Below are 24423 nucleotides of genomic sequence, written 5' to 3'. Positions count from 1 at the left end.
GTTTATAAACATAAATACAGAATGCTAACTCTTTGGGACTGGATTCATTGTTGTTACTCGGCCGCAACTCTGAAAATTTAAGTAAGCCTTTAACTAAAACTTTCTTGATTTTCTTTTTCAATTCTGAAGGTCATTCACTCAGACATTCTGGAAAGGAAGCGCATGCTTCTCTATCCACACCTCTTTGGACTTTCAAACTCCTGATAAATTTCCTTTCCTCTCTTTTTAGTTCTCTGTTGTGTAAACAGACATTGATTCCCCCCAACCCTCACAAGTGGCGATAACTTTTAAGTATAACTTCATATTTTACAGGAATAAATATACAAGAACTTGTCCGTGGCATCCTATACAGTGGTGGTTGAGGGAGGGGTGGAGAGATTCTATGCTGAGGAACATTTACTTTGACAGAATAAAGCCTCGTGACACCGCCCCCACGTGGCGGCAGGAGGCGGTTATCATCGCACGCAGAGGGGAGGGGCAGCAGGAGCCCTCTCTGGCTCCTTCCTGACAACATGAAGACCTAAGCTGTGGAGCCAGGGTAAATACTAGGGCGGGACGAGAGAGTGGATGTGACTAAGGGTGGAGAAAATGGCTGAAGCTAGCGCAGAGAAAGATGTGTGAGGTTAGAAGCCGTCAGCAGATCCTGGGACAACTGTTAGTTCACGTTTCCTAGCAAGAATTCACTAGAGATTTCCTTTGACCTTAAAAAAGAAATTGTCCTGTGTTTATGATTTTTATTGAGTCATGGAGGAAGCCTGAAGCCGTTTCTAAGTCTGACTTTTCTGCAGTAAACGAAAAATGTCAGTCTTTGATTGAGTGCGTGTGTACTTAAAGGACTATGGCAATTAGATCTAGGGTCACTAGCTCTTCCAAATTTCCTGTCATTGACTTCCAGAATAGAAAATGTGAGGTTATATTGAGCAAACACCAGTGCATGTAGTCAACACTGTTGGAGTTTTAGACAACAGGTTTTGAAACATGTAAAGCGTTAAGCCCTAGATCAAAGGGGATGCAGTTTCTTACATGCTGCAGTTTCTTAGGGTGGCAGCCAACCAGCGATTACTGAATTTGTTAAGAAGCAGATTTTTAGTTTAGTGTGAAGGAATGCTGAAATACAGCCAGTGCCCCAAAGCAGTTTAGTGACATCAAAGAGTAAAGAATTAAGAGAACATTAGTGAACAGGTTTTAAGTTTGTGATAAAGTGTAGACAATATAAGGCTATCTTTATACTGTTGTTTTGAACACTGTTTCCATCTTCCAGGACAAGGAAAGCAAACACCATGGCCCTCACACTTTAGAAGAAACATGTCCTTCTGATCTTAAAACATCAAAAGAAAGGACAAGGTATTGTTCCATTTATATGTAGTTAGGGTAGGATGATGGTCATTTTCTCACCTAGGTATCAATGTAAGTACCAAGAATAAGATAGAAAATGAGGGGATGTGTAAGATACTTTTCCTTGAACGTATTTTCAGCAAAGATGTCCTTCCTTGGACTCAACAAAGATGACAACAGTTTAGATTGACAACAGTATGGGTGTGGAATGTGTGACCTCCTGGTCTCCTGGACTTTGGAACTGTGGATCATATGATACAGAAACACTGAGTGACTTAGCTGTATAAAATCTTGGAAAGAGGCTGCTGTTAGTCCATTTTTCTTATGTTAAGGACGACCACGGCTTGACTGATGTTAAGGAGGATCTGCACTTGATTCTTTTCTAGCCTATACTGTCTTTTTTTCCCCCACTGTGACACCATGAAGAATAAAAAAAAAAAAAGGTTCAAACAATTTGGAAATTAACTTTCAACCAAATCTCACATTTTTGTGGAAATATCTGATAGGGTTAACCAAATTTAAGTACTACAATTGCTAATAAAAAACACCAATATTAAACATATATGCTGTATGTATTAAGAGTTTTACAAAATTATGTCTTTGAATTTTCAAAGTAAAACTATAAATTCACATTTTGTCTAAGAAAATACTGTGGGTCTGGTGGATTTCCTGAGCTTGATGGTTTCCAAAGACTGTATCTTAACAGTAAAATACAAATAAGAAGTAAAAGTCATAAAAATTTGATTCAGGAATATATTCAGCTATAAGATATGCCCTATTTATTTTCTGAGGAATTAAATAGTCTTGAGTAGTCAATAGAGAAACACAAGGTTCCAAAGACATTGTCTAGCATCTAGACTGTAGATTGTAATAGAATTAAGAACTAATCTGGAAGAAAGGCCTGTTCTACTTACTCATGTTAATACTCTAGGTATTAATAATAAACCAAATAATAAACAGCTGGTAGTGAAATTTGAGCCTGTTTGTGTGAAAAATACCATTTCAGGGCAGATTTGATTGAGACTGACTTCAAGATGCAGAATATGTCCAGATACCGTTGTAATGTATAATCTGTCCTCTCCACCTTCTTTCTTGACACAGATAAGGCAGATATTTCAACTGTCAAATCAACAGTAAGTGCCCATTCTAATGTATTTTATCATGTCAATCACTTTAGTATTGCCAAGAGTAAAAAGATACCCTTAGTACATCTGCCTGTGCTTTCAAAGCTGAGAAATTTTTCTGTGAACATCAATAAAGCTCTTTTTCTAATGCTATTTCAGAAACAACAGTATCAATTTTATATATATGAACTTTTTATATAGGTAAATAGAGAGTATAGGTTATTCTCATGTTTTTGTTGTGTCCACAGTAGAACTTTGTTTATTGGAAAAATGAAAAAGTGTTAATGATGCTTGTCATCTAGTTTATGAGATTATATGACAAGTATTAAAATAAAAATGGAGTGGCTTTATGAAGCTGGATTAATGACTTGCTCTTTCAAAAGTGAAACTGTTTTGCTGTTGTTGTTTTTAACTGTGCATAATGGATTTGAAGTCCATTGATGAGTAATGACAGGAAAAATGATTATTTTTTCAACTGAGCTGTTTTTAGTGTTATCCTAAGGACCCACAGGGTGTTATCCAATTTAAAAGAAGTAATATGGAGAAGAACAGGAAGGCTATTTAAAATACAATATTAAACAGCCTTTTTAATAAGTCATGGCTTGGCCAGAGCTGAGTTGAGAAGGACTTTAATTCATTATTTTTGCTTGTCTATACCAAGAATTTTGACAATAATACAAGGATGAGAAAAAAAATAAACACAATTTCTAATTTCTCTCTTATAGAAATAACCATTTCTAAGGTGTTTGGTCCTTTGTGTCTGCATAGTCTCAATTCTGAAATCTTGACTAAATTCTGGTGCAAATAAATAAATAGTTTTTCTGTTCTCACTGAGAATAAGAAGTTGAGCAATGGGACACAGTGAAAAATGAACCATATACTCTCTCTCACAATAAGATGGACGATCTATATTTTTCTATTTTTTTGGTTAAACAAAGGGCAACAAATGTTTGCAAGTAGGTGCTAGGAATCCCGAGTCTCAGCACATGCAACTCCAAGGGCAAGCTTCAAGTTTTTCAGTTCATGATCCCTTAGAGACATGATGGCTTTATTGTGATTGATTCTATTTGCACCATAGAGTGACTCTTTAATTGCTACATTGTTAGTGAATGAACTCTGATGTTATAGGTGCTTGGCAAACTTAATCACCCAAATCACCCCCCACCCCTGCCAAATTCCTTCACTAGCGACTTCAATGGAGATGTTTGTTTCTTTTGATAGCTTCCAGCCATGGCTTGGCTCCAGGTGATGCTGTTTGTCTTTGCGTTGCTGCTGCAATCACCACCCACAGAAGGAAAGGTAAATCTAAAGTGGAAATATCCTCTCACAGCAGCCTGCTAGTTTTGGAAAATGCCAGGCTATTGTGAGAACAGTAGAATCCAGAGTATCTTGGTAGGTGGAAAAAAAAATCATGGGTGGCTCAATGCGCTTCACAGGAAAACAGAGATAGGGGACTAAGGCTATTTGCTTCATCACTCATGACTGTGATAGCCAATGGACACATGTGCTCTTACTGGACACTCATGACTGTGGTAGCCAATGGACACATGTGCTCTTACTGGACACTTGAAAAGACGAAATGTACTTCAAAATAGAAGGTTAACAGGTGTCAAAGGTGTAGCCGAAGTTCAACAACAAACCTTACAAGTATTCTGTTAAACAGTGCGATAACAGTATTTTTGTATAATTAGACAAATAATATATTAAGTTCAGAGCACTGTTGGTAAGAATTACCAAAAACTTGTTAGCTGCATACAGTAGAAATGTATTTCTTCTGGCTGTGCAGGCTAGAAGTCTGTAATCAATATCTCTCTGGAGGGGCTTTGGAAGGGACTCATTTCATCCTCTTTATGGTGACTTTTGCCAATTGTTGTCCTTTGCCAGGTGACTGTGTCACTCCAACTTCCTCCTGCTTGACGACACAATCTCCTTTTTCTATATTTCTCGTGAAATCACTTGGCCTGAAATTCAGGTTCTACTTGGATACTTTAGGTTAATTTTGTGTCAAGATCCTCAAGTTGATTACTTCTGTAAAACCCTTTTCTTCCCCAATAGAGACCATCTTTACTGGTCCTTAGAATCAGAATATGGAAATATGTCTAGGGGGCAGCCACTCAACTTATTAAAAATAAATATATTATAGAAATTAACTTCTTATGCGTTTCAGTAGTCATCTCCAGTTAAAGTCACATGTCACCCCAAAATTATATTTTAAAAAAGATAGTGTGTTATATGAGTTTAAAGAACTAATTAATTATGGATCTTCTGCCCAAAGTGTGTTTTTTTGTGTTATCTCACACTATTTCCATGTGATTGCTGCAGAAATTTAAAAATATATAATTTTGCCGGGCGGTGGTGGTGCATGCCTTTAATCCCAGCACTTGGGAGACAGAGACAGGCGGATTTCTGAGTTCAAGGCCAGCCTGGTCTACAGAGTGAGTTCCAGGACAGCCAGGGCTACACAGAGAAATCCTGTCTCGAATATATATATATATAATTTCAACTTTGCATTTTCTTCACCTCTATTGCTATATTTATCTTGTAATTCTTGTAGGCATTGTATACAAACAATTGGGCTGATGTCTAAATTGAAAAATAAAATCAGATTCTAGGGTCTTTCTACTGTACTTATCAATGATCATGGAACTAGCACCTAAAATACTGTTACTGTATGGAAATCTTGACTTCAGACCCTCTACTTCACATGGTTTAATGATCTCAGAAAAAGGGTGGTCACCCTTGTCATTATATGGAGGACACGAAGGTCACTTCCTGGCCTGGAAGCCTGTGGATATGTGGTGCTGTGGTCATTGCTGTCTGTTTTTACACTCTGCTCTGACTGTTAGCATTCAACATTAGCTAATACTCAACACTCTAATAGTTGTTCAGACCTCACTTGGCATTCGTAGCTATACTCAATCCATCAAAATAGTCAATTTCTTAGGCTGGAGAGAATGTTCTCCTTACCCTCCTAGGAGTTTATTATAACAGTTTTCCTTCTTTTCTCCCTTGACTGATTTTTTTTCCCCTCCTAGACCTTCACAATTCTCTTTTCACTTCCTGGTTCAACTCCCTAATAAAAGCTCTATTGATACTCATTTAAAATGAAAAGATTACACCTATAAGTAAACTTTTCACGTACAAAACACAATGGAAATAATAATCAAAAAATAATTTCTTATCCTAAGAAACCATCTTTTTTTGTTTTGTTTTGAAATTACTTTAAGTGACATTTTAAGGCTAATAGGAGCAATTTAGGAATGGCTGATAATTTAGGGGTGGGTCATTGCTGATGCTAGACTTGTGCATTAAGTATAACTTAGGAAAATGCACCTGTGCTAAATCTGTTGGTTCAAGGCATTACCTAATAGTCTGTGTTCTTAGGAACACAGAGCAGGAGGTAGACAATAATGACAGTGCTTTGGCCAGAAGTATAAGGACAGGAACATGAGAGTCCTGAGGGGACTCAGTAGGCGAGGGGTAGGCAACAATCCCAAAGATCAGAAAACCTACTGTGAGCAATGTGTCTATTTGATATACTTGAGAATCGTGCTCACACCCTTGAAACATTGCAGCATTGTATAAGCACAGGCTTAGAACTTGTCTAACAATCAGAAAGCCCCATTCTGCTCTTAGAATTAGTTCTTATATACCCACTCATTAAGAGAAGCTGAAAATAGGAACAGTATACCAATTTTATTACTAAACTGAGTAAAGTGTGGTATATTCCATTCAGTAGGTGAATTGATTGCCTTCAAATTTGTGGAAAACATTTAGAAGTTATGTGTTGGGCAACCATGGACAATGTGCTGTGTAATGGTTTTGCTGGACGGGACGTATGAATTTGGACTGAATTAGAATGTTCTGTCTCCAAAAGCAGACGTCACAGACAGCAATATTCCCTGCAAAGCCTGGGATGAATCATTGGGTTTACTCACCACACCTGACTGTGGTTTGATCAAATGTACATGGTTATGTCTTAGGTAGACTACTACAAACAATTTACAAAAATATTACCTCTCATAATTTATTTACTTTTTTCATACAATATCTATTGATTATCATTTTCCCTTCCACCAACTCCCAAATCATTCCCATCTCCTTACAGTCCCAATTTGTGTTTTCTTGCTCAAAAAAAAATCCCCAAAATACCCCCCCTCCAAAAAAAAAACCCCAGAAAGCAAAACAAGCAAATAACAAGACAAAAACAACAAACCAAAACAAAAAGTCCACAACCCAACAAAACAAAATAAAATAAATCAAGAATGAAAGACTCTGTGTTAGCCAACTAGCTCTGGTCATGGGGCCTGTCCTGGAGTGTGGATTATATACTCAGTGACACTCTATTGGAGAAGACTGATTTTTTTTTTCCAACAGTTATCATTTACAAATAGTTTCTCAGTTAGGGAGTGGGACCCCATGTCAAGTTTCCCCTTTCAGTACTGGGATTCTTATCTGTGCAGGTCTTGTGTGTTCTGTTACTGTCTCTGTGAGTTAATATGTGTGTTTGTCTGCTGTCTCGAAGACATTGTTTTGTTGGAGTTACCTATCATCTCTGGTTCTTAGCATCACCTCGCTCCTCCTTCTGCATAGACCCTGAACCTTGAGGGGCAGTGCTTTGATGAAGACATTTCATTTAGGTCTGAGTGCTCTAAAGTCTGACATGCTGCATACATTGTCCAGTTGTAGGGCTCTATGTTAACACCCATCTACTGCAAGAAGAAATTTCTTTGGTAAGGCCTGAATGATGCATTGATTTATGGGTCTAGCAATGTTTTTCTTAACCACTTTAGCAGTGTTAGGTATGAGTTCCATCTCATGGAGTAGGCCTTAAATACAATTAAAAGTGGTTTGTTACTTCCATAAAATTGATGCCATATTGCACCAGTGTATTGTGTTTTGCAGATCACTGTTGTAAGTATAAAGGTTTACATCTGTCTGGTATTACCTTTCTTCTTGGGTCATGTGCAGTGTACCTCCTAACACCACCTCGAATGGGATTTAATAAAAAAAATAATGAAAGTTAAATTAAAATCAAAATCAAGCATTGTAGCCTCAGAGGAATTTTTATTTTGCATCCAGTTACTTACCATTTCCAACTCTTCTGTCTACTGACTCTTATTAAAATTAAGTGTTGACTTAGAATCATTGGCATTGGCAAGCAACTAATGTCCTTTCTATCTGTGTGATATTACTTGAAAAACAGTTTTAAAGTGATTTTTGTTGAAATAATTTTTTTTTAGCTGTCTGAGATATTTTTGAAAAAATATTAAAAGTCATTTTCTTTCAGGATCCAGACTTTTCTTCTTTGATAACCAACCAACTACATGTTCAAAGAGAGATCGTAAATAAACACAATGAACTGAGGAGAGCAGTTAATCCTACTGGCAGCAACATACTAAAAATGGTAAAAGACTGTCGTGGTGTGAGTCAGCTGTGGAGGGAGGAGCCAGCTGTGGGAGAGGGGATAGACAGGGAGGGAGGAGCAGCTGATAATGGCTTCACATTGTGGTGTAAAATGTTCTTGGGTTTTTTTTTCTATTTTATTTAAATTTTTATTTGGGAAAGATTGTGTTCTTTTATTTTAACACGGTTAAATTACTTGTTAGGTTTGGGGTCTAATAAGTTAGAGTTAAAGTCTTTGGGCATCCAAAGTGCTTTAGGAGGCACTTCCTGCACTGTTTATCCTAAGCATGTGTTAAGCCAATGTCTTTCAGTGTCTTACTCCTTGAAGAAGATTTATTTTTATTCTCTCTCTCTCTCTCTCTCTCTCTCTCTCTCTCTTTCTCTCTCTCTCTCTCTCACACACACACACACACACTGAGAGAGAGAGAGAGAGAGAGAGAGAGAGAGATGCACACCTATACACTTATACAGTGTATAGGTGGAGAGACCAAGAGACCAGGAGCATCAGATTCCCCATAGGACTTGGTTATGGACAGTTGTGAGTTGATTAACCGGGTTCTGGGAATATGAGGCCTCTGCACAAAAAAGCAGTAGGTTCTCTTAAGCTATCTCTTCATTCTCAGTCCTATAGCCTTCTTGATGTAAGGCATTTCCCAGGCTAGTGTTAATAGCCTTTTAGCTTATTCAAGCACATATCTCCCACATGAAAGCAATAGGTATAACCAGACTTTGGAATAATCCAGATAAGCTTACAATATCAAAATATCCTTAGAATCTTTCACACATATCACCATCTAGCATCATTCACACACATCCTAGATACGGCTTTACACTTCGATATTTTGCCCTTATACACATCCTTACTAGGTTTCTCTTCATGTGGAAACTGGGACACACTGCAATTACAACAAGCTAAAGAGGCTTGCTTTTAATTTTTATTATTAATTAAGTAATCAATTGATTTTATCAATTAATAATTAGTATCAATGATAATTACAGAATACTTTTACAGCATTGTAGTTTTGCTAATCAGTGAAGTCATATATTTTATTATGCTTGAGATCATTATGGTTTTCTTTTTCTCTCAATATTTAGGAATGGAACATACAAGCAACAACAAATGCTCAAAAGTGGGCTAATAAGTGTACTTTAGAACACAGTGGTAAAGATGACCGGAAAACCAGTATGTATTACATGTGGCTGCTGAATAAATGAATAAATTCAACATTAACAGTCCCTTGTGGGATATTGCATAAGACTATGCAGATAAATGTTATTCATGCTATCTTTAAAAAACCATTTATGTATGTATATCCATGTATAATTATAACAACAGTATGGTTCATGTTTATGTTTTATAAATGTTTCAATTGGTTCATTTGTATCATTTGTTTTATATAATGTATCATTTGTTCTCTCCAAGTTCATAAGCAAAGCAGATCATGGTTCATTGTTTCTAAAACAAATCCTCAAATTAGAAAAAAAAATACCCACTTAGGAAGAAAAACAACAGGCCAGCGGACACACTCAAGTCATGTCATACTTCAAAAATATTTTTTCAAGATTTATCAGATCTAATCTTCTGTCCCCTCATTTTGACATGATGCAGTTTTCAACATTTTGATATCATCTATTTTTATAATATATATTTAATTGTGTTCAGATCTTGCTTAGGTTTGCTTCAAAGTACTTCATGTTTTGAAATCACATAAAAAATTGATGTAGACTGAATATTTTGAGAATTTTTATTTTTAAATTATGTCAAGCAGTGATGTAATTTTTCTTTTTCTTATTTTTTGTTTTTGTGTTTTTGTTGTTTTGTTGTTTTTTTTATTTTTGTTTGTATGATTTTCGTTAGGCAGGATGTCTCTTTGTAACCCTGGCTGTGTTAGAAATGTCTATGTAGAACAGACTGGCTGTTAACTTGCTGTAATTCTCTTGTCTCTGACTCCCAGTTCTGGGAATAAAGGTGTGCATTGCCAAATATTGTTTTCTATGTCATGGATTTGACAGATTCATAGGTTGGTGTAGTAAATAAAGTCTAAAGAACAACAGGACACTTTTTATGGAAAAGTACAGAACCATGAGGGAGGAGATGGATGCCCTGACCTCACACAGAATATTTACTTATTATATCTTGAAGCATAATGCATGTAGAAAAGGAAGTGGTTAGTTATCCCCTCATTGTTTTATCATTTTATTATTATATAAGGTGTGGCCTTATTGGAGATGGTGTGATTTTGTTAGAGGATGTATGGCTCTATCGAGGTGGGGCTTTGAGGTCTCATCCATATTATGCTCAACTCTGGCCAGTGTGAGACAGTCTTTCCTTGCTACCTGTGTGGAGACAATTTTCTTCTGCAGCTTGCAGATTAAGATGTAGCACTCTTGGCTCCTCCAGCAATATATCTACCTGGTTGCTTCCATGCTTCCCACCATGATGACAATGGACATCTAAACCTGTAAGCCAACTGCAGTTCAATGCTGTTCTTCATAAGAGCTGCCTTGGTCATGGTGTCTCGTCAAAGCAATGGAAGCCCTAACCAAGACAGTATCTTTGATATTCATTGTATGTAGTATAGACATGACATATAAGCTTACACAGATTGAATGAGGAAGTGGCTATCATTACACTTGTCATGGCTATATCTGGTTCTCTAAGGAAAAGGTTTAAGTCTGCAAAACCATCTTTGATCCTGCCTACAGTTGTCTCTTTGAAATACTGCCTCAAATGCCTTTATGCCTTCATCATATAAAACAACATGAAATATTTCTTAGTTTTTTTTTTTTTTTTGTGAAAATTTGTGAATGTGACAAAAAGAGAAAATCTTCAAGTTCTGGTCACTATCTTTACTAAGTCTACATCACAATGATGAGAGCAAACAAAGCATACACACATGAATTTAGTGCCTAGATGCCTGGTTTTGGCAATGCAAATAGAACAGGCTTTTAAAAGAATGGGATTTCACAATCTATTTAAATATTTGCATGTTTAAGCCTGTTGGTTGTGTCAGATGGCTGTCTTTTCATCTTATCAATCAATCAATCCAATCAATCGATTAATCTAAGTAGCAGGCATCCTGCTCCCACCTCAACCAACAGATACCCACCATAGGTCCTACGGCTGAAGTTCAGCATTTTGCATTTGGATAGTCGATTTGTTTTGCCATTAAAAGTTTTAGTTTTGCTCATAATTACATTCCTTCCCAGATATAAAATGTGGTGAGAATCTGTATATGTCAAGTGATCCTACCTCCTGGCAAACCGTAATTCAAAGCTGGTATGACGAAAGTGAAGATTTTGTTTATGGAGTAGGCGCTAAACCCAATTCAGCTGTCGGACATTACACTCAAGTGAGTAAAGCAGATGAAGATGCCATAGTTACAAACACTGTGATGTCATGATCAACTTATGACCCATTCCTAATTTCAGTTTGAGGGAACAAGCTGAGGTGGTACTATATAGGTCTGTTATTGGAGTGACACATGAAGATATATTACTTTATGCCTAGGTAAAGAATTACTGATAGCAAAGCATACAGTATATTTTGCCATTATATGCATAAAGTGCATAAAAAGTGAACCCCTAATTACATATTTAGCATTTTAAAAGATATTAAAAATGAAAAATTTACTACTATGATTTCAAATGTTAATTATCTTGTAAGACATATGTTATAAACTGTAGCACCCATGCATTTATGGGCTATATATGCTAATAATTATTTTTGAGCATTTTAACAATTTTCTAATGAAAGTCCATGCATTTCTCTCTCATGGCCATGTAGCTTATTTGGTATTCGTCTTTCAAAATTGGATGTGGAGTTGCTTACTGTCCCAATCAAGAAAACTTGAAATACTTCTATGTTTGTCATTACTGTCCTATGTAAGTATGCACTTTAGAATGAAATGCGTGTAATTTTACCTGCAATCTAAATATGTGAAATATCTTATATAAAGCAAATCAGAGTCACAAATGTAGACCCACCAAGGGAAGGACAAATGTCAGGGTTCTCAATTTTAAGATCTAGGCAACTTTAATTTCTCAGAGGAGAAGATCCACAGTTCTGAATGTAAAGATCTAAGTTCTCCTTAAATATTTAGGAAATGATGTTCTTGCTTTCCATTTTCCTTCCCCATGCTCAGGTTCATTCAAAGACCATTTATGCTGTGGATTTCTCTGATATTTCATGTTATTTTGATAATTTCACACTCCAGGACTGCACACGTTTGATGGTTGATCAAATGGATTAAGCTGTTGGCTTGCATATGGGGATGACAAACCTTGATTTCAGCTTTTTTTTTCCTATTTAAATATTTCTTTATTTTTCTTTGTTTCAAGACAGTTTATTTTTTAAATTATTTATTTTATTTTATTTATATCCAAAATGTTGCCCCCCTTCTAGAGTTCTTCACCCATCTTCCTCCCCTTCACCTCTGAGAGGATGCTCACCAAGTTGTGGTTTTGTTGCTTCTAGTTTCTGGCTATTATGAATAAGGCTGCTGTGAACATAGTGGAGCATGTGGTATGGTGGAGCATCTTTTGGTTATATGCTTAGTAGCAATATAGATGGATCTTTAAGGAGAACTGTTTCCAGTTTTCTCAAGAAGCACCAGATTGATTTCCAGAGTGGTTGTACCAGTTTGCAATCCCACCAGCAATGGAAGAGTGTTCCTCTTTCTCCAAACTTTGTCAGCATGAGATGTCACTTGAGTTTTGCTCTTAGCCATTATGATTGGTGTACAGTGGAATCTCAGAGTTGTTTTTGACTTATAATTCCCTGATGACGAAGAAGGACTTTGAACATTTCTCTAAGTACTTCACAGCCTTTCAAGAGATTCTTTGTTGAGAATTCTGTTTAGCCCTGTGATCCATTTTTTTAAATTGGGTTATTGTTTGTTTTTAACTTCTTGAGTTCTCTAATATTTTGAATCTTAGTCTTCTATCAGATGTAGGGTGAGTGAAGATTTTTTTGTTAATCTGTAAGTTGCTGTTTTGTCCTGTTGACAGTGTCTTTTGCCTTATAGAAGCTTTCAGTTTCATAAGGCCCCATTTATCAATTATTGATCTTAGAGCCTGAGACATTGGTGTTCTGGTCAAAAAATTTTCCCCTGTGTCAATGTGTATGAGGCTATATCCCACTTTCTGTTCTATCAGATACAGTGAATCTGATTTTATGTTGATGTTCTTGATACACCTGGACTTGAGGTTTGCGCAAGGTGATAAATATGGATCAATTTGCTTTCTTCTACATGTAGACATCCCGTTAGACCAGCAGCATTTGTTGAAGATGCTTTATTTTCCCCACTGTATGTTTTTGGCTTCTTTGTCAAAGATGAAGTGTCCATAGCTGTATGGGTTTATTTCTGGGTCTTCAATTCTATTCCATTGACCTACCTGTCTCTGTACCAATATTTTTCAGTTTTTATCACTATTGCTCTGTAGTATAACTTGAAGTCAGGGTTGGTGATTCTCCAGAAGTTCCTTTACTGGTGAGAATTGGTTTGTCTATCCTGGGTTTTTTGTTTTTTCCATATGAAGTTGAGAATTTCTCTTTTCATGTCTGTGAAAAATTGTGTTAGAGTTTTGATGGGGATTGCATTGAATGTATAGATTGCTTTTGGTAAGATGGACATTTTTGTTTTGTTAATCTTATCAATCCATTAGCATGGAAGATCTTTTCATCTTCTGACCTCTTCTTTGATTTTCTTCAGGGATTTGAAGTTCTTATTATATACATCTTTCACTTCCTTGGTTAGATATAAAAGATAAAATTATTTGTGGCTATTATAAAGGGTGTTGTTTCCCTAATTTCTTTCTCAGCCTGTTTATCATTTGTATAAAGAAAGGCAACTGCTTTGTTTGAGTTAATTTTATATCCAGCCACTTTGTCTACTTTATCAGCTGTAGGATTCCCTGGGAGAAATTTTGGGAGTCGCTTCTGTATACTATCATATCATCCACAAATAGTGATTGATACTTTGTCTTCTTCCTTTCCAATTCATATCATCTTGATCTTCTTTTTTTGTCTCATTGGTCTAGCTAGAACTTCAAGTACTATATTGAATAGGGAGAGAGTGGTGAGCCTTGTTCTTTCCCTATTTTAATTGCTTCAAGTTTCTCTCCATTTAATTTGATGTCGGCTTTTGGTTTGCTATATATTACTTTTATTATGTTTAGGTATGTGCCATGAATTCCTGATCTCTCCAAGATTTGTAACATGAAGGGGTGTTGGATTTTGTCAAAGTTTTTTTCAGCATTTAATGAGATGATAATGTGACCTTTTTCTTTGAGTTTGTTTATATAGTGGGTTACATTTGGTGGATTTTTGTATATTGAACCTTCCCTTCATCTTGGCAGTGAAGCCTACTTGATTGTGAGATTGTGATCAATGATGTTTTTGATGTGCTCTTGGATTTGGTTTGTGAGAATTTTGAGTATTTTTGCATTAGTATTTACAACTGAAATTGGTCTGAAATTCTCTGTTGGATCCTTGAGTGGTTTAGGTATCATAGTAACTGGCTTCATAGGATGAACTAGGTAGTGTTTCCTTTGTTTCTACTTTGTTGAATAGTTTGAGGAATCAATATTAGCTCTTCTTTGAAGTTCTAGTAGAATTCTTCACTAAATCGTCTGACCCTGGGCTTTTTTTGTTGGGAGGTTTTGAATGCTGCTTCTATTTCCTTATGTGTTATGGGACTGTTTAGTTTATCTGATCATGATTTAACTTTGGCATGTAGTATCTGTCTAGAAAATCATGCGCTTCATCTAGGTTTTCCAATTTTGTTGAGTATTGACTTTTGTAGTAAGATCTGATGATTCTTTGAATTTCCTAAGTTTTTTTGTCTCCTTTTTCATTTCTGATTTTGTTAATTTTGATGCTGTCTTTGTGCTTTTTAGTTAGTTTGGCTAAGGGTTTATCTATCTTGTTGATTTTCTCAAAAGAACCAGCTCTTGATTTTGTTGATTCTTTGTACTGCCCTCTTTGTTTTTAATTGATTGATCTCAGCCCCAAGTTTGACTATTTTCTGAAATCTACTCTTGTTGGGTGTGTTTGCTTCTTTTTTTGCTCTAGAGCTTTCAGGTGTGCTGTTAAGTTACTAGTATACTATCTCTTCAATTTCTTTATGAAGGCATTAGTACTATAGATTTTTCCCTTAACACTGTTTTCATTGTATACCATAAATTTGGGTATGTTGTGCCTTTGTTTTCACTGAATTTGAGAAAGTCTTTAGTTTCTTTCCTGACTAAGTAGAGAGGGTTTTTTTTTTTTTTTTTTTTTTTTTAGCTTCCATGAGTATGTGGGCTTTGGTTGTTTTTGTTGTTATTTAAGTCCAGCCTTAGTTGATAGTAATGTAATAGAGTACATGGGATCATTTCAATCTTCTTATATCAGTTTAAGCTTGTTTTCTATCTAATTATATGATCAATTTTGGAGTAGGTCTCATGAGTTGCTGAGTAGAAGGTATATTCTTTTGTTTTGGGGTGAAATGTTCTGCAGACATATGTTAAATCCATTTAGTTCATAAATCCTGCTAATTTCACTGTGTCTCTGTTTACTTTCTGTATCAATGTCCTGTCCACTGGTGAGAATGGGGTATTTAAATCTTCCACTATTATTGTGTGAGTTTCACTATGTACTTTGAGGTTTTGTAAAGTTTCTTTTATGAATGTGGGCACCCTTCCATTTGGAGCACAGATGTTCAGAATTGAGACTTTATCTTGGTGGAGTTTTCCTTTGATGTGTATGAAATATCCTTCTCCATTTCTTTTGATTACTTTTAGTTGAAAGTCTATTTTTATTCGATATTACAGTGGCTACTCCAACTTGTTTCTTGGGAGCCTCTGCTCGGAAAACTTTTTTCCAGATCTTTACTTTGAGGTAGTGCCTGTCTTTGTTGTTGAGGTATGTTTCTTGTATGCAGAAGAATTATGGATTCTTTTTAAGTATCCAGTCTGTTAGCCTGTGTCATTTTACTGGGGAATTGAGTCCATTGATGTTGAGAGATATTAAAGATGAGTGATTGTTCCTGTTATTTTTGTTGTTGGAGGTGGTATTATGATTTTGTGATTCTCTCTCTCTCTCTCTCTCTTTCTCTCTCTCTCTCTCTCTCTCTCTCTCTCTCTCTCTCTCTTGTTTGTGGTGAGATGATTAATTTCTTGTGTTTATTTGGGTGTATTTACCCTTCTTGTGTTGGAGTTTCACTCTAGTATCCTTTGTAGGGCTGGATTAGTAGAAAGATAGTGTTTACATTTGGTTTTGTTATGAAATACCTTGGTTTCTCCATCTATGGTGATTGAGAGTTTTGCTTGATATTGTATTCTGGGCTGGCGTGAGTGGTCTCTTAGGGTTTGCATGACACCTGCCTGGATCTTTTGGCTTTTAAAGTCTCTGGTGGGAATTCTGGTGTAATTCTGACAGGTTTGCCTTTTTATGTTACTTGGCATTTTCCCCTTACAGCTTTTAATACCTTTTTTTTTTTGTTCTGTACATTTAGTGTTTTGATTATTATGTGGTGGTAGGATTTTCTTTTCTTGTCCAGTCTATTTGTCCTTCTGTAAGCTTCTTGTATGATTATGTCAAACTTTTTCTTTAGGTTAGGGAAAGTTTTCTTCCATGAAGACGTTTTCTGGCTTTTTGAACTGGGAATCTTCACCCTCTTCTATTCCTATTATTCTCATGTTTAGTCTTTTCATTGTGTTCAAAATTTCCTGGATGTTTTGGGCCAGAAACTTTTTACATTTTGCATTTTCTTTGACCATATACCAATGTCTTCTATGGTATCTTCTATGCCTGAGATTCTCCTTTCCATCTCTTGTAGTCTGTTGGTGATGCTTGCATCTCTAGTTCTTGTTCTTTTTCCTTGGTTTTCCATCTCCAGGTTTGTCTCCATTTGTGAAATCTTTAATGTTTCTATTTCCACTTTTAGATCTTGGACCACTTTTAAAATTTTTTTCACCTATTTGATTATATGTTCCTGTACATCTATAAGGAATTTATTTGTTTCCCCTTTAAGAGCTTCTATTTGTTTGCCTGTGTTTTTCTGTATTTCTTTAAGGGAGTTATTAATGTCCCCCTTAAAGTCCTCTATCATCATCACGAGGTGTGATTTTAGGTCGGAATCTTGCTCTTTAGGTGTGCTAGAGTATCCAGGTAGGAGAAATTGGATCTTACGATTCCAGTTTACATTGGCTTCTGTTGCTTAAGATCTTGCACTTGCCTTTTGCCATCTGGTTATTTCTGGTGTTAACTGGCCTGAGTGTCTCAGATTTGAGCAGGCCTACTTGGAGGCAGCTACAGTTATGTGACCTAGGTTAAAGTATGTCTCTTGTTAGAAAAGTCTTCCTGTGTTCCTGGTTAGGGCAGACCTCTTGGGAACAGGCAGGCTGTTGGGTAGGTGTAGGTCAGGCATGCTAATCTGCCATAGGAGCAGATGGCGGTGCAGATTAAAAGGGTGATGTGGCTCCAGCCGAGCAGGATAGATCTCATGTCTGCTGGGCTCTGTGGAGGGCCCAGCTGGCATGGGATTTAGGCAGTAGTCTCACCTTTGTCCCTGGTTAGTGCAGACATCCTGGGTGATAGTCAAGCTGTGGGTTCTAGGGGGCAAGTATACCATTCTGCCATGGGTGCAGGTACAGACCAGAAGTGACATTTTATTTTATTTTTGTTAAATAGTTTTATTGCTTTTAAATTAATATTTATTTATTTATTTATTATTTATTTTACTTATTCACTTTACATCCCACTTATTGCCCTCTTCCCCATCACCCCTGTCACTATCTGTCCCTCTATCTCCTCTTCCCTTCTCCCCTGAGTCAGTCGAGCCCCACCCCCACCCCCCAGGCCCCTTGGCTATTCTCTCACTCTGGTAGAGCAAGTCTCTGGGAGGCTAGGTGCATCCTCTTCCACTGAGAGGAGACAAGGTAGTCCACCAAGAAGAACATATCCCACAGACAGGCAACAGCTTTTGGGATAGACCCTACTCCAGTTGTTCAGGATACACTTGAAGACCAAGTTGCACCTCTGCTACATATGTGCAGGGGGCGGAAGGCCTAGGTCCAGCCCATGTATGTTATTTGGTTGGTGCTTCAGGCTCTGATAACCCCAAGGGTCTAGGTTAGTTAACTCTGTTGGTCCTCCTGTGGAGTTTCTATCAACTCTGGGGCTGCAATCTTTCCCCCTGTTCTTCAGTAAGAGTCCCCAAACTCTATCCACTGTTTGGCAGTTGGTGTTTTTATCTGTCTAAGTCATCTGTCTGGTGGAGCCTCTCAGAGGTTAGCCATACAAGACTCTTGTCTGCAAGCATAACAGAGTATGATAATAGTTTCAGGGATTGGTGCTTGCTCATGGGATGGGTATCACATTGGGTTGGTTATGGGTTGGCCATTCCCTCCGTCTCTGCTCCATCCCCTGTCCCTGAATTTCTATTCAAATGTTTCAATTTCTCATTATCTGCAAAAGAGAAAAAAAGTTCCAGATTGTTACCACAAACTCTTGTTCTTCTAAATCTTTGACCACAACATAACTTTCAGTTTCAATTATATTTACTTTTTAAAAGGAGAAGAGAACCACATTTCCTGTCAGATTTGTTTAGAGATGGTTACCCAGATGACAGAAAACTGCAGTAGTAGTACATTTGTTCTACAGTGGATATATCTTTTAGTGTTTAGCAGAGAGAATGCACAGACCATGGAGGTAGATATAAAAATATATTGCGTGATCATAAAAGCATCACACAGGTAGGCACAGAATACGATATGTGAAATGAATAATAGGAGGATGCTAGGGGGATGCTATGGGATGGATCTACAGATCATTTCTAGGAACCCCATCATTTCTAAAAGTGTTCACTCAATAAACCATGACTTTGCAGCATTGCCTTGGGTTCTCGCTTCGTTTGCACAGTTAAAATTTAGATTTCTATATATGTTCAAGTTCATTGAGTGGCCTGTGAGTCAGTGACCATCATGAGTCACACATCAATTCCCATAAGATATTATACCTTGGATGTTGACACAGGTCAAAACTCTGCAAACTGTCAGTTTTTTTTTTCCTTAGCAAACATGAAATTTCCACCCATGATATCTCTTTAAGGACTAGCCAGAGTTGCCTAAGTACATACTACTAACCATACACAAACAATAAAAACTCACCCTCAGCAATAAGAAAAAATTACTGAAACTGTATTTTTCCATTTTAGAGTAACTGGTATAACTCAGTTTTTCAAATAGAGAGTGCTTAGGAATGAATGGTTTTCCATTACCACTCTCATTTAGGAAATATTCTTTTTCTAGAGTGATGTGTTCCCTTAACCCACATTTTGTAGAGTCTTACCTTAGTAATTATTTCATCCATCTGGCAACAAAATGGAAAGTTCTAGATATCAGTCAGCTCTATTTTCTTAGTTTGATGAATTATGGTCAGAAAGATGGTATGATAGCTAATCTTGGTTATCACTTTAATTTAATACAAGTGGGAAGGAATCTCAAATTGGGGAGTTTCCTATATCAGATTGACCTGTGTCCATGTCTATGAAGCATTTTCTTGTTTGCTAACTAATGTAGGAGGGTCTACCTCATTGTTGGCCATGCTATCTTTAGGCAGGTAGACCTCAACTATGAAGGAAAAATAGCTGAATTTGAGCCTTTGAGAATCCAGTATGCAGCATTTTTTTAGTCTCACGATTCAGTTCCTGCTTTCAGGTTCCTGTCTTGGCTTTCTTCTATGATAGACAGTAACCTGTGAGCTAAAATAAACCCTTTTCTCCCCCAAATTGCTTTTGGTTATGTTTTATCTCAGCAATAGACAGTAAACTAGAAAAAAAAAGGGTTCGTGTGTGAAGTGTTTTATTTGGATAGTTGTCTGAGTTACACTGTGAAAATCTTAATTTTCAGTTTTGTTTATGAAAACTGAAAACTGTGTGTAACATGTGTATATGTTAAGTCATGTTGCAGTGCATGAAGCAAGTAGTGAAGGTAAACATAATTGTATATTTCAAATTTCAGGGGTAACAACGTGTTGAGAAAGAGCACCCCGTATCAACAAGGGGCAGCTTGTGCTAGTTGTCCCAATAACTGTGAAAATGGATTGTGCAGTAAGTGTGATGTGATTCACTGGTAGTTTATCATAGAGGTAGCATTTTAGTTTATTCTATGAACTTCAAAATTGACTAAATGATATATTCTTGGGAGAGGAGAAAACCTACTCAAAAAATGTCAAATATTTTATACAGGTCAGTAAGTTACATTTTATTTGTAATGAAAATAATTTTACATATATTAAATGATAGTAATTTACCTTACCCTCAGTGACTGTGACATGTGGAGACTATTCACTGTGCCTTTTGTTCATAAACCATTCTGTTAATATTAATAGGCCCAAAGTATATTTAAGAAATCAAGATATGGGGCAGGAGAGATGACTGAGTGGTTAAGATTACTTGATCTTGCAGAGGATCTGTGTTCTACTCCAAGAACTAACCCTTGATGGTTCACAACTGCCTATGGCTCCGGTTTTAGGAAATCTAGTGCCCTCTCTGCCTTTTAAAGATACCTAAATACAGTTTCTGGACATAAAGAAATGCAGGTACACATAAACACAACTTAAAAAATAAATCATGTGTACCTTCAGGAGTTGAGACCATGGTTCACCTATCTTACCTCTTATAATAGTATTTGAGTTCACTGTTGATTTTCTGATTTCTATAGTATACTCAGAAACAGCATTTACCTTTTAAGTGATCACTTTCCCTATAGATAGGTGATAGTTTTTTGCAAACACTTAACTACAATATTCAATCCATACAGTATTGGTTTATAGAAAAGCCATCGCTGCAGATGAAAGAATAAAATAAATACCATGTATCTTATTGTTTGCATGAATAGAAGTAGGTGTAATTATTTGGTTCTAACACTTAAAATATTTTTGTTAAAATTACTCTAATTACTCTAAATGATATATTTGAACCACTCATTGAGATTTTTACCTTTCAAGTGTGTTCACTTTTATTTAGCATTATTTCTGACTCAGTTCTGTATCTATAATTTAAAATATTAGCATCAAAGCTACAAACTAATCAGAAAGTGTGTTGAATGACTATGCCTCTGCTGAATTCTATTTGCTAAATGTTTGGAATCTATCCCAATTTCAATGATTATTCAACAGGGAATTTTCAATAAAAGACAGTGTCAGTCATGTTTCATAAAAAAAATTCTTGCCACCAGTATACAGAAATTATAAGTGGCAGCCAGCTCAGAAGCAGTGGAGAGACATGTGTTAAGTGCAGTGGGTATTACTGCCACATGAGCTGAATGAACAGCCAGTGTTTGAGTGCTGGGCACATGCTCATTAGAACAAGAGGGATCAGAGTGCACTTTGATTCCTGCTCCAGACTTAAATGCAGAGTTGTTGGGGTTCCATGTCCTTTTGTAGGAGGGCTGTGATTTGATCATGCCCATAAACAACCAATTTTGAGGGTCTCAGGAGTTCAGAAAACAACGTGGCACACCATCCTTGATTCAATCCATTCACTAAGGGTATTAACTCCTGAAAGTATAAAGTTGTGTTTCTAAAATGTGGGGTAAGAGAAAGAGTCCCTATAATATGTACCTTATAAGCTTAGTCATTAATAGACACCCACCCGATGGGTTAGTTAGGCTAAGAAGCTAATTTAATTTACCATGCATTAAAATAGCTGTATTTGCCTAGTGGGATTGTATTGGACTTAGCAGATGAAGATACGTTTATATCATTTTCCTTCTTTGGCTGCTAAAGGATATAAGCAGGTCAATTTATCTTAGAAATATTCCATTGAAATGAACATTGGAATATATATAATATATAACATATATTATGTATAATTTTCTCCTGTGTCACTTGAGACTGATCACAGTGGCAATGATGCTAGTGTATTTCTCCTTCCTACCTCTTCTTTGACATTTGATAAGTGGATTTTTTTTTTTTTTTTTTTGCTGCTACTTCAGACAATGGCAATAAGATAACTGCATCTGCTTTCATTTCAGCCAATGGCTGTGATTTTGAAGATTTACTCAGTAACTGTGAATCCTTGAAGAGTTCAGCAGGCTGTAAACATGAGCTGCTCAAGGCAAAGTGCCAGGCTACTTGCTTGTGTGAAGACAAAATTCATTAACATGTCCAGTGTGCAGCATGACAGACTACATGAGAAGGGGTACAGATGTAGTTGAGACATGATGAGGAAAACCTATAGGACATTAGTGACAAGTCGCATCCCAAATGACAAGACTTCTTTCCTTCCTGGACTTATACAGAAATCTCTTTCAGAACAGCCATTAAAAAAAAAGGTGTCATTTAGGATGACAACTTCGGATTTGTACCAACTTTGCTGCGTTAAATGTAGTGAATCGAATCAAGTGTAAAATTTTGAAAGTTGTACCATGACAGGTCACTCAGTTCTAGAACTTTGAAAAAAAGAGAAAGAACTATTTGTGTCCTAAACCAACCTTCAATGGAAGAATGGGCTGTAGTTACATCACCATCAACCTACTTCGTAGTGCCTACCAGGATGAAGCTTGACACCTATATTTGTCTTATGTCTTTTTAGTTAAACACAAATATTCATCTTTTCAATAAAGAACTCAAGCTACCACATAGATGTGATTTTCATGTAATATTTTTATAGTATGTTGTTTATACTGCTAAGAACTAAGCACAGAAAAATAATTATGCAGAGAAAAGTCTGTGAAATGGATACCTTAAGTTACATTGAAACAGAAAATATATCAACTATATCTTGATTTTATTTTATAAATGTCCAAGTAATCACCATTTAGAAGATGTAGCTCAATAAGTTACTGAACATAATTAATACCTAGCTCAATGAGTTACTGAAAATAATACCCCTGACTGGCTTCCTGAGCAAAAATTTGAAAACTTGTATATGTGTTAGAAAACTGTCAATAACATATGTAACAATGGTTAGATTTAGATGAAACTTGGAGAGATTGCAGAAAATAGGCCTACCATGTTTTTAATGCCAATATTCAGATTTTGTGTCTGCTTTTTCAATGTTTACATCATGCTCATCAACCACTCACAAGAAAATCAAGTCCCTCACTTGACCAGTAATTCTGATACCTTGATTTTATACACAAGTACTCCATGTATATCCTGAGCCCAATAAAAGCTGTCATTTCATAATAGAAGCATCCTTGAAGTTCTTGGGATAATATTTTGGCTTTTCTGCATGCATTTGATGGGCAAATAAATTTGTCTTTTCTGTCATATTCTGCCAGAAATTGTTCCTGATAAACAAGGAGAGAAACATCTATGCTCGTGCTTCAATGATATGACCTGGAATGTTCACTGGCCCTTTATCAACCTCATTGAAGCTTATATCCACATTTGGTGCCACAAAGTTTCTAAGCAAACCATCATCGATCACATCAGCATCTCCCTATCAATCACTTGGTTGAGGGGTATGGGTACACTCCCTTCTTCCAACACTCTTTCATTTTCAGAATCACCACTTTAACTCAGTGCTTCTTCAATGTAATCACTTGACTCAGAAAGAGAAAGGTAATTCTTGAAAAATTCTCCCTCATCAGACTCAGAATTCTGTAAAGTATCCACCACTTGTTGAACTGAGTAGGGACTTGACCTCGCCAGATTACCCATTGAAGTGATGGGTTAATTACTTGTTTGCTTCATGGTTAACCTCTCCCCTACCCAATCACATCAAAATACAACCAAAACAGACATTTGTAATCGATATTCATTTGCAATCACATAACATCATGCTAACGCAAGACTTTGCAGTGATTGGGTATTATTTTTAGCTCTTGGTAAAGGGATGTCTGCTCTTCCCACTGTACCAAGAATTTGGTATTATAGACATATCATTCCTGCTATAGTGGGAAATTGGTACAGGAGGGTTATGATGAATAAATGTCCTAGAGAAGTTAGCATTCATAATTCTGTTCATTTCATTCAAAACTGTTTGTCAATGACATATAAATAAGCTTGTTTATTCATAAGACTAGGTTTGCTAAATATCTCAAACATTGAAAAGGTTACCAGAAGTATTTAAAAAGTAGATTTGTGGCATCACATGTATACACATGTATAATTCATTTTGAAGGCTTCTTGAGACTGGAATATCCTTGTGTTCCAGGGCAAGAAATCTTACCAGGTGCTGCCTAGTAATTTGATTTGGGGATCTTCCCTTTCCCAGTTTCAGCACTTTCTGTCCATTTCCACCAACAAATTGCGTCCCTCTGCTCTCTGGTTTGAATACTGAGCAAAAACTCAGGTGATAGCAGATGCTGGCAAGGATGTGTAGAAAGAGGAACACTCCTCCATTGTTGGTGGGATTGCAAGCTGGTATAACCACTCTGGAAATCAGTCTGGCAGTTCCTCAGAAAATTTGACATAGTATTGCCTGAGGACCCAGCTATACCACTCCTGGGCATATACCCAGAAGATGCTCCAATATATAACAAGGACATATGCTCCACTATGTTCATAGCAGCCTTATTTATAATACCCAGAAGCTGGAAAGAACCCAGATGTCCTTCAATA

At 36.6% G+C, this 24423-nt stretch overlaps 1 protein-coding gene across 1 annotated transcript; it reads left to right on the top strand.

Moving 5' to 3' along the window:
• Positions 1-435: 435 nt before the first annotated feature.
• LOC117722537 (cysteine-rich secretory protein 2) lies at positions 436-22490 on the top strand. The gene is made up of 10 exons (XM_034521747.2): positions 436-538; positions 1262-1344; positions 2437-2468; positions 3681-3758; positions 7750-7866; positions 8961-9048; positions 11076-11218; positions 11653-11750; positions 19872-19960; positions 21888-22490. The coding sequence occupies exons 4-10, from the start codon at positions 3690-3692 to the stop codon at positions 22013-22015; spliced, it is 732 nt and encodes a 243-aa protein (XP_034377638.1). The 5' UTR covers positions 436-538; positions 1262-1344; positions 2437-2468; positions 3681-3689; the 3' UTR covers positions 22016-22490.
• Positions 22491-24423: the final 1933 nt, after the last annotated feature.

The sequence above is a fragment of the Arvicanthis niloticus genome, chromosome 17, assembly GCF_011762505.2.
Source record: "Arvicanthis niloticus isolate mArvNil1 chromosome 17, mArvNil1.pat.X, whole genome shotgun sequence".
NCBI classification, from domain to species: Eukaryota; Metazoa; Chordata; class Mammalia; order Rodentia; family Muridae; genus Arvicanthis; species Arvicanthis niloticus.
Note: the sequence above shows the minus strand (reverse complement) of the source record. Positions and strands in the feature narration are given on the sequence as shown.

Coding starts and splice junctions, on each gene's coding strand:
- LOC117722537 (XM_034521747.2), top strand. CDS start 3,690: ATGGCTTGGCTCCAGGTGATGCTGTTTGTCTTTGCGTTGCTGCTGCAA. Junction 7,867..8,960: donor GCAGCAACATACTAAAAATG/GTAAAAGACTGT, acceptor CTCAATATTTAG/GAATGGAACATACAAGCAAC. Junction 19,961..21,887: donor CTGTGAAAATGGATTGTGCA/GTAAGTGTGATG, acceptor CTTTCATTTCAG/CCAATGGCTGTGATTTTGAA.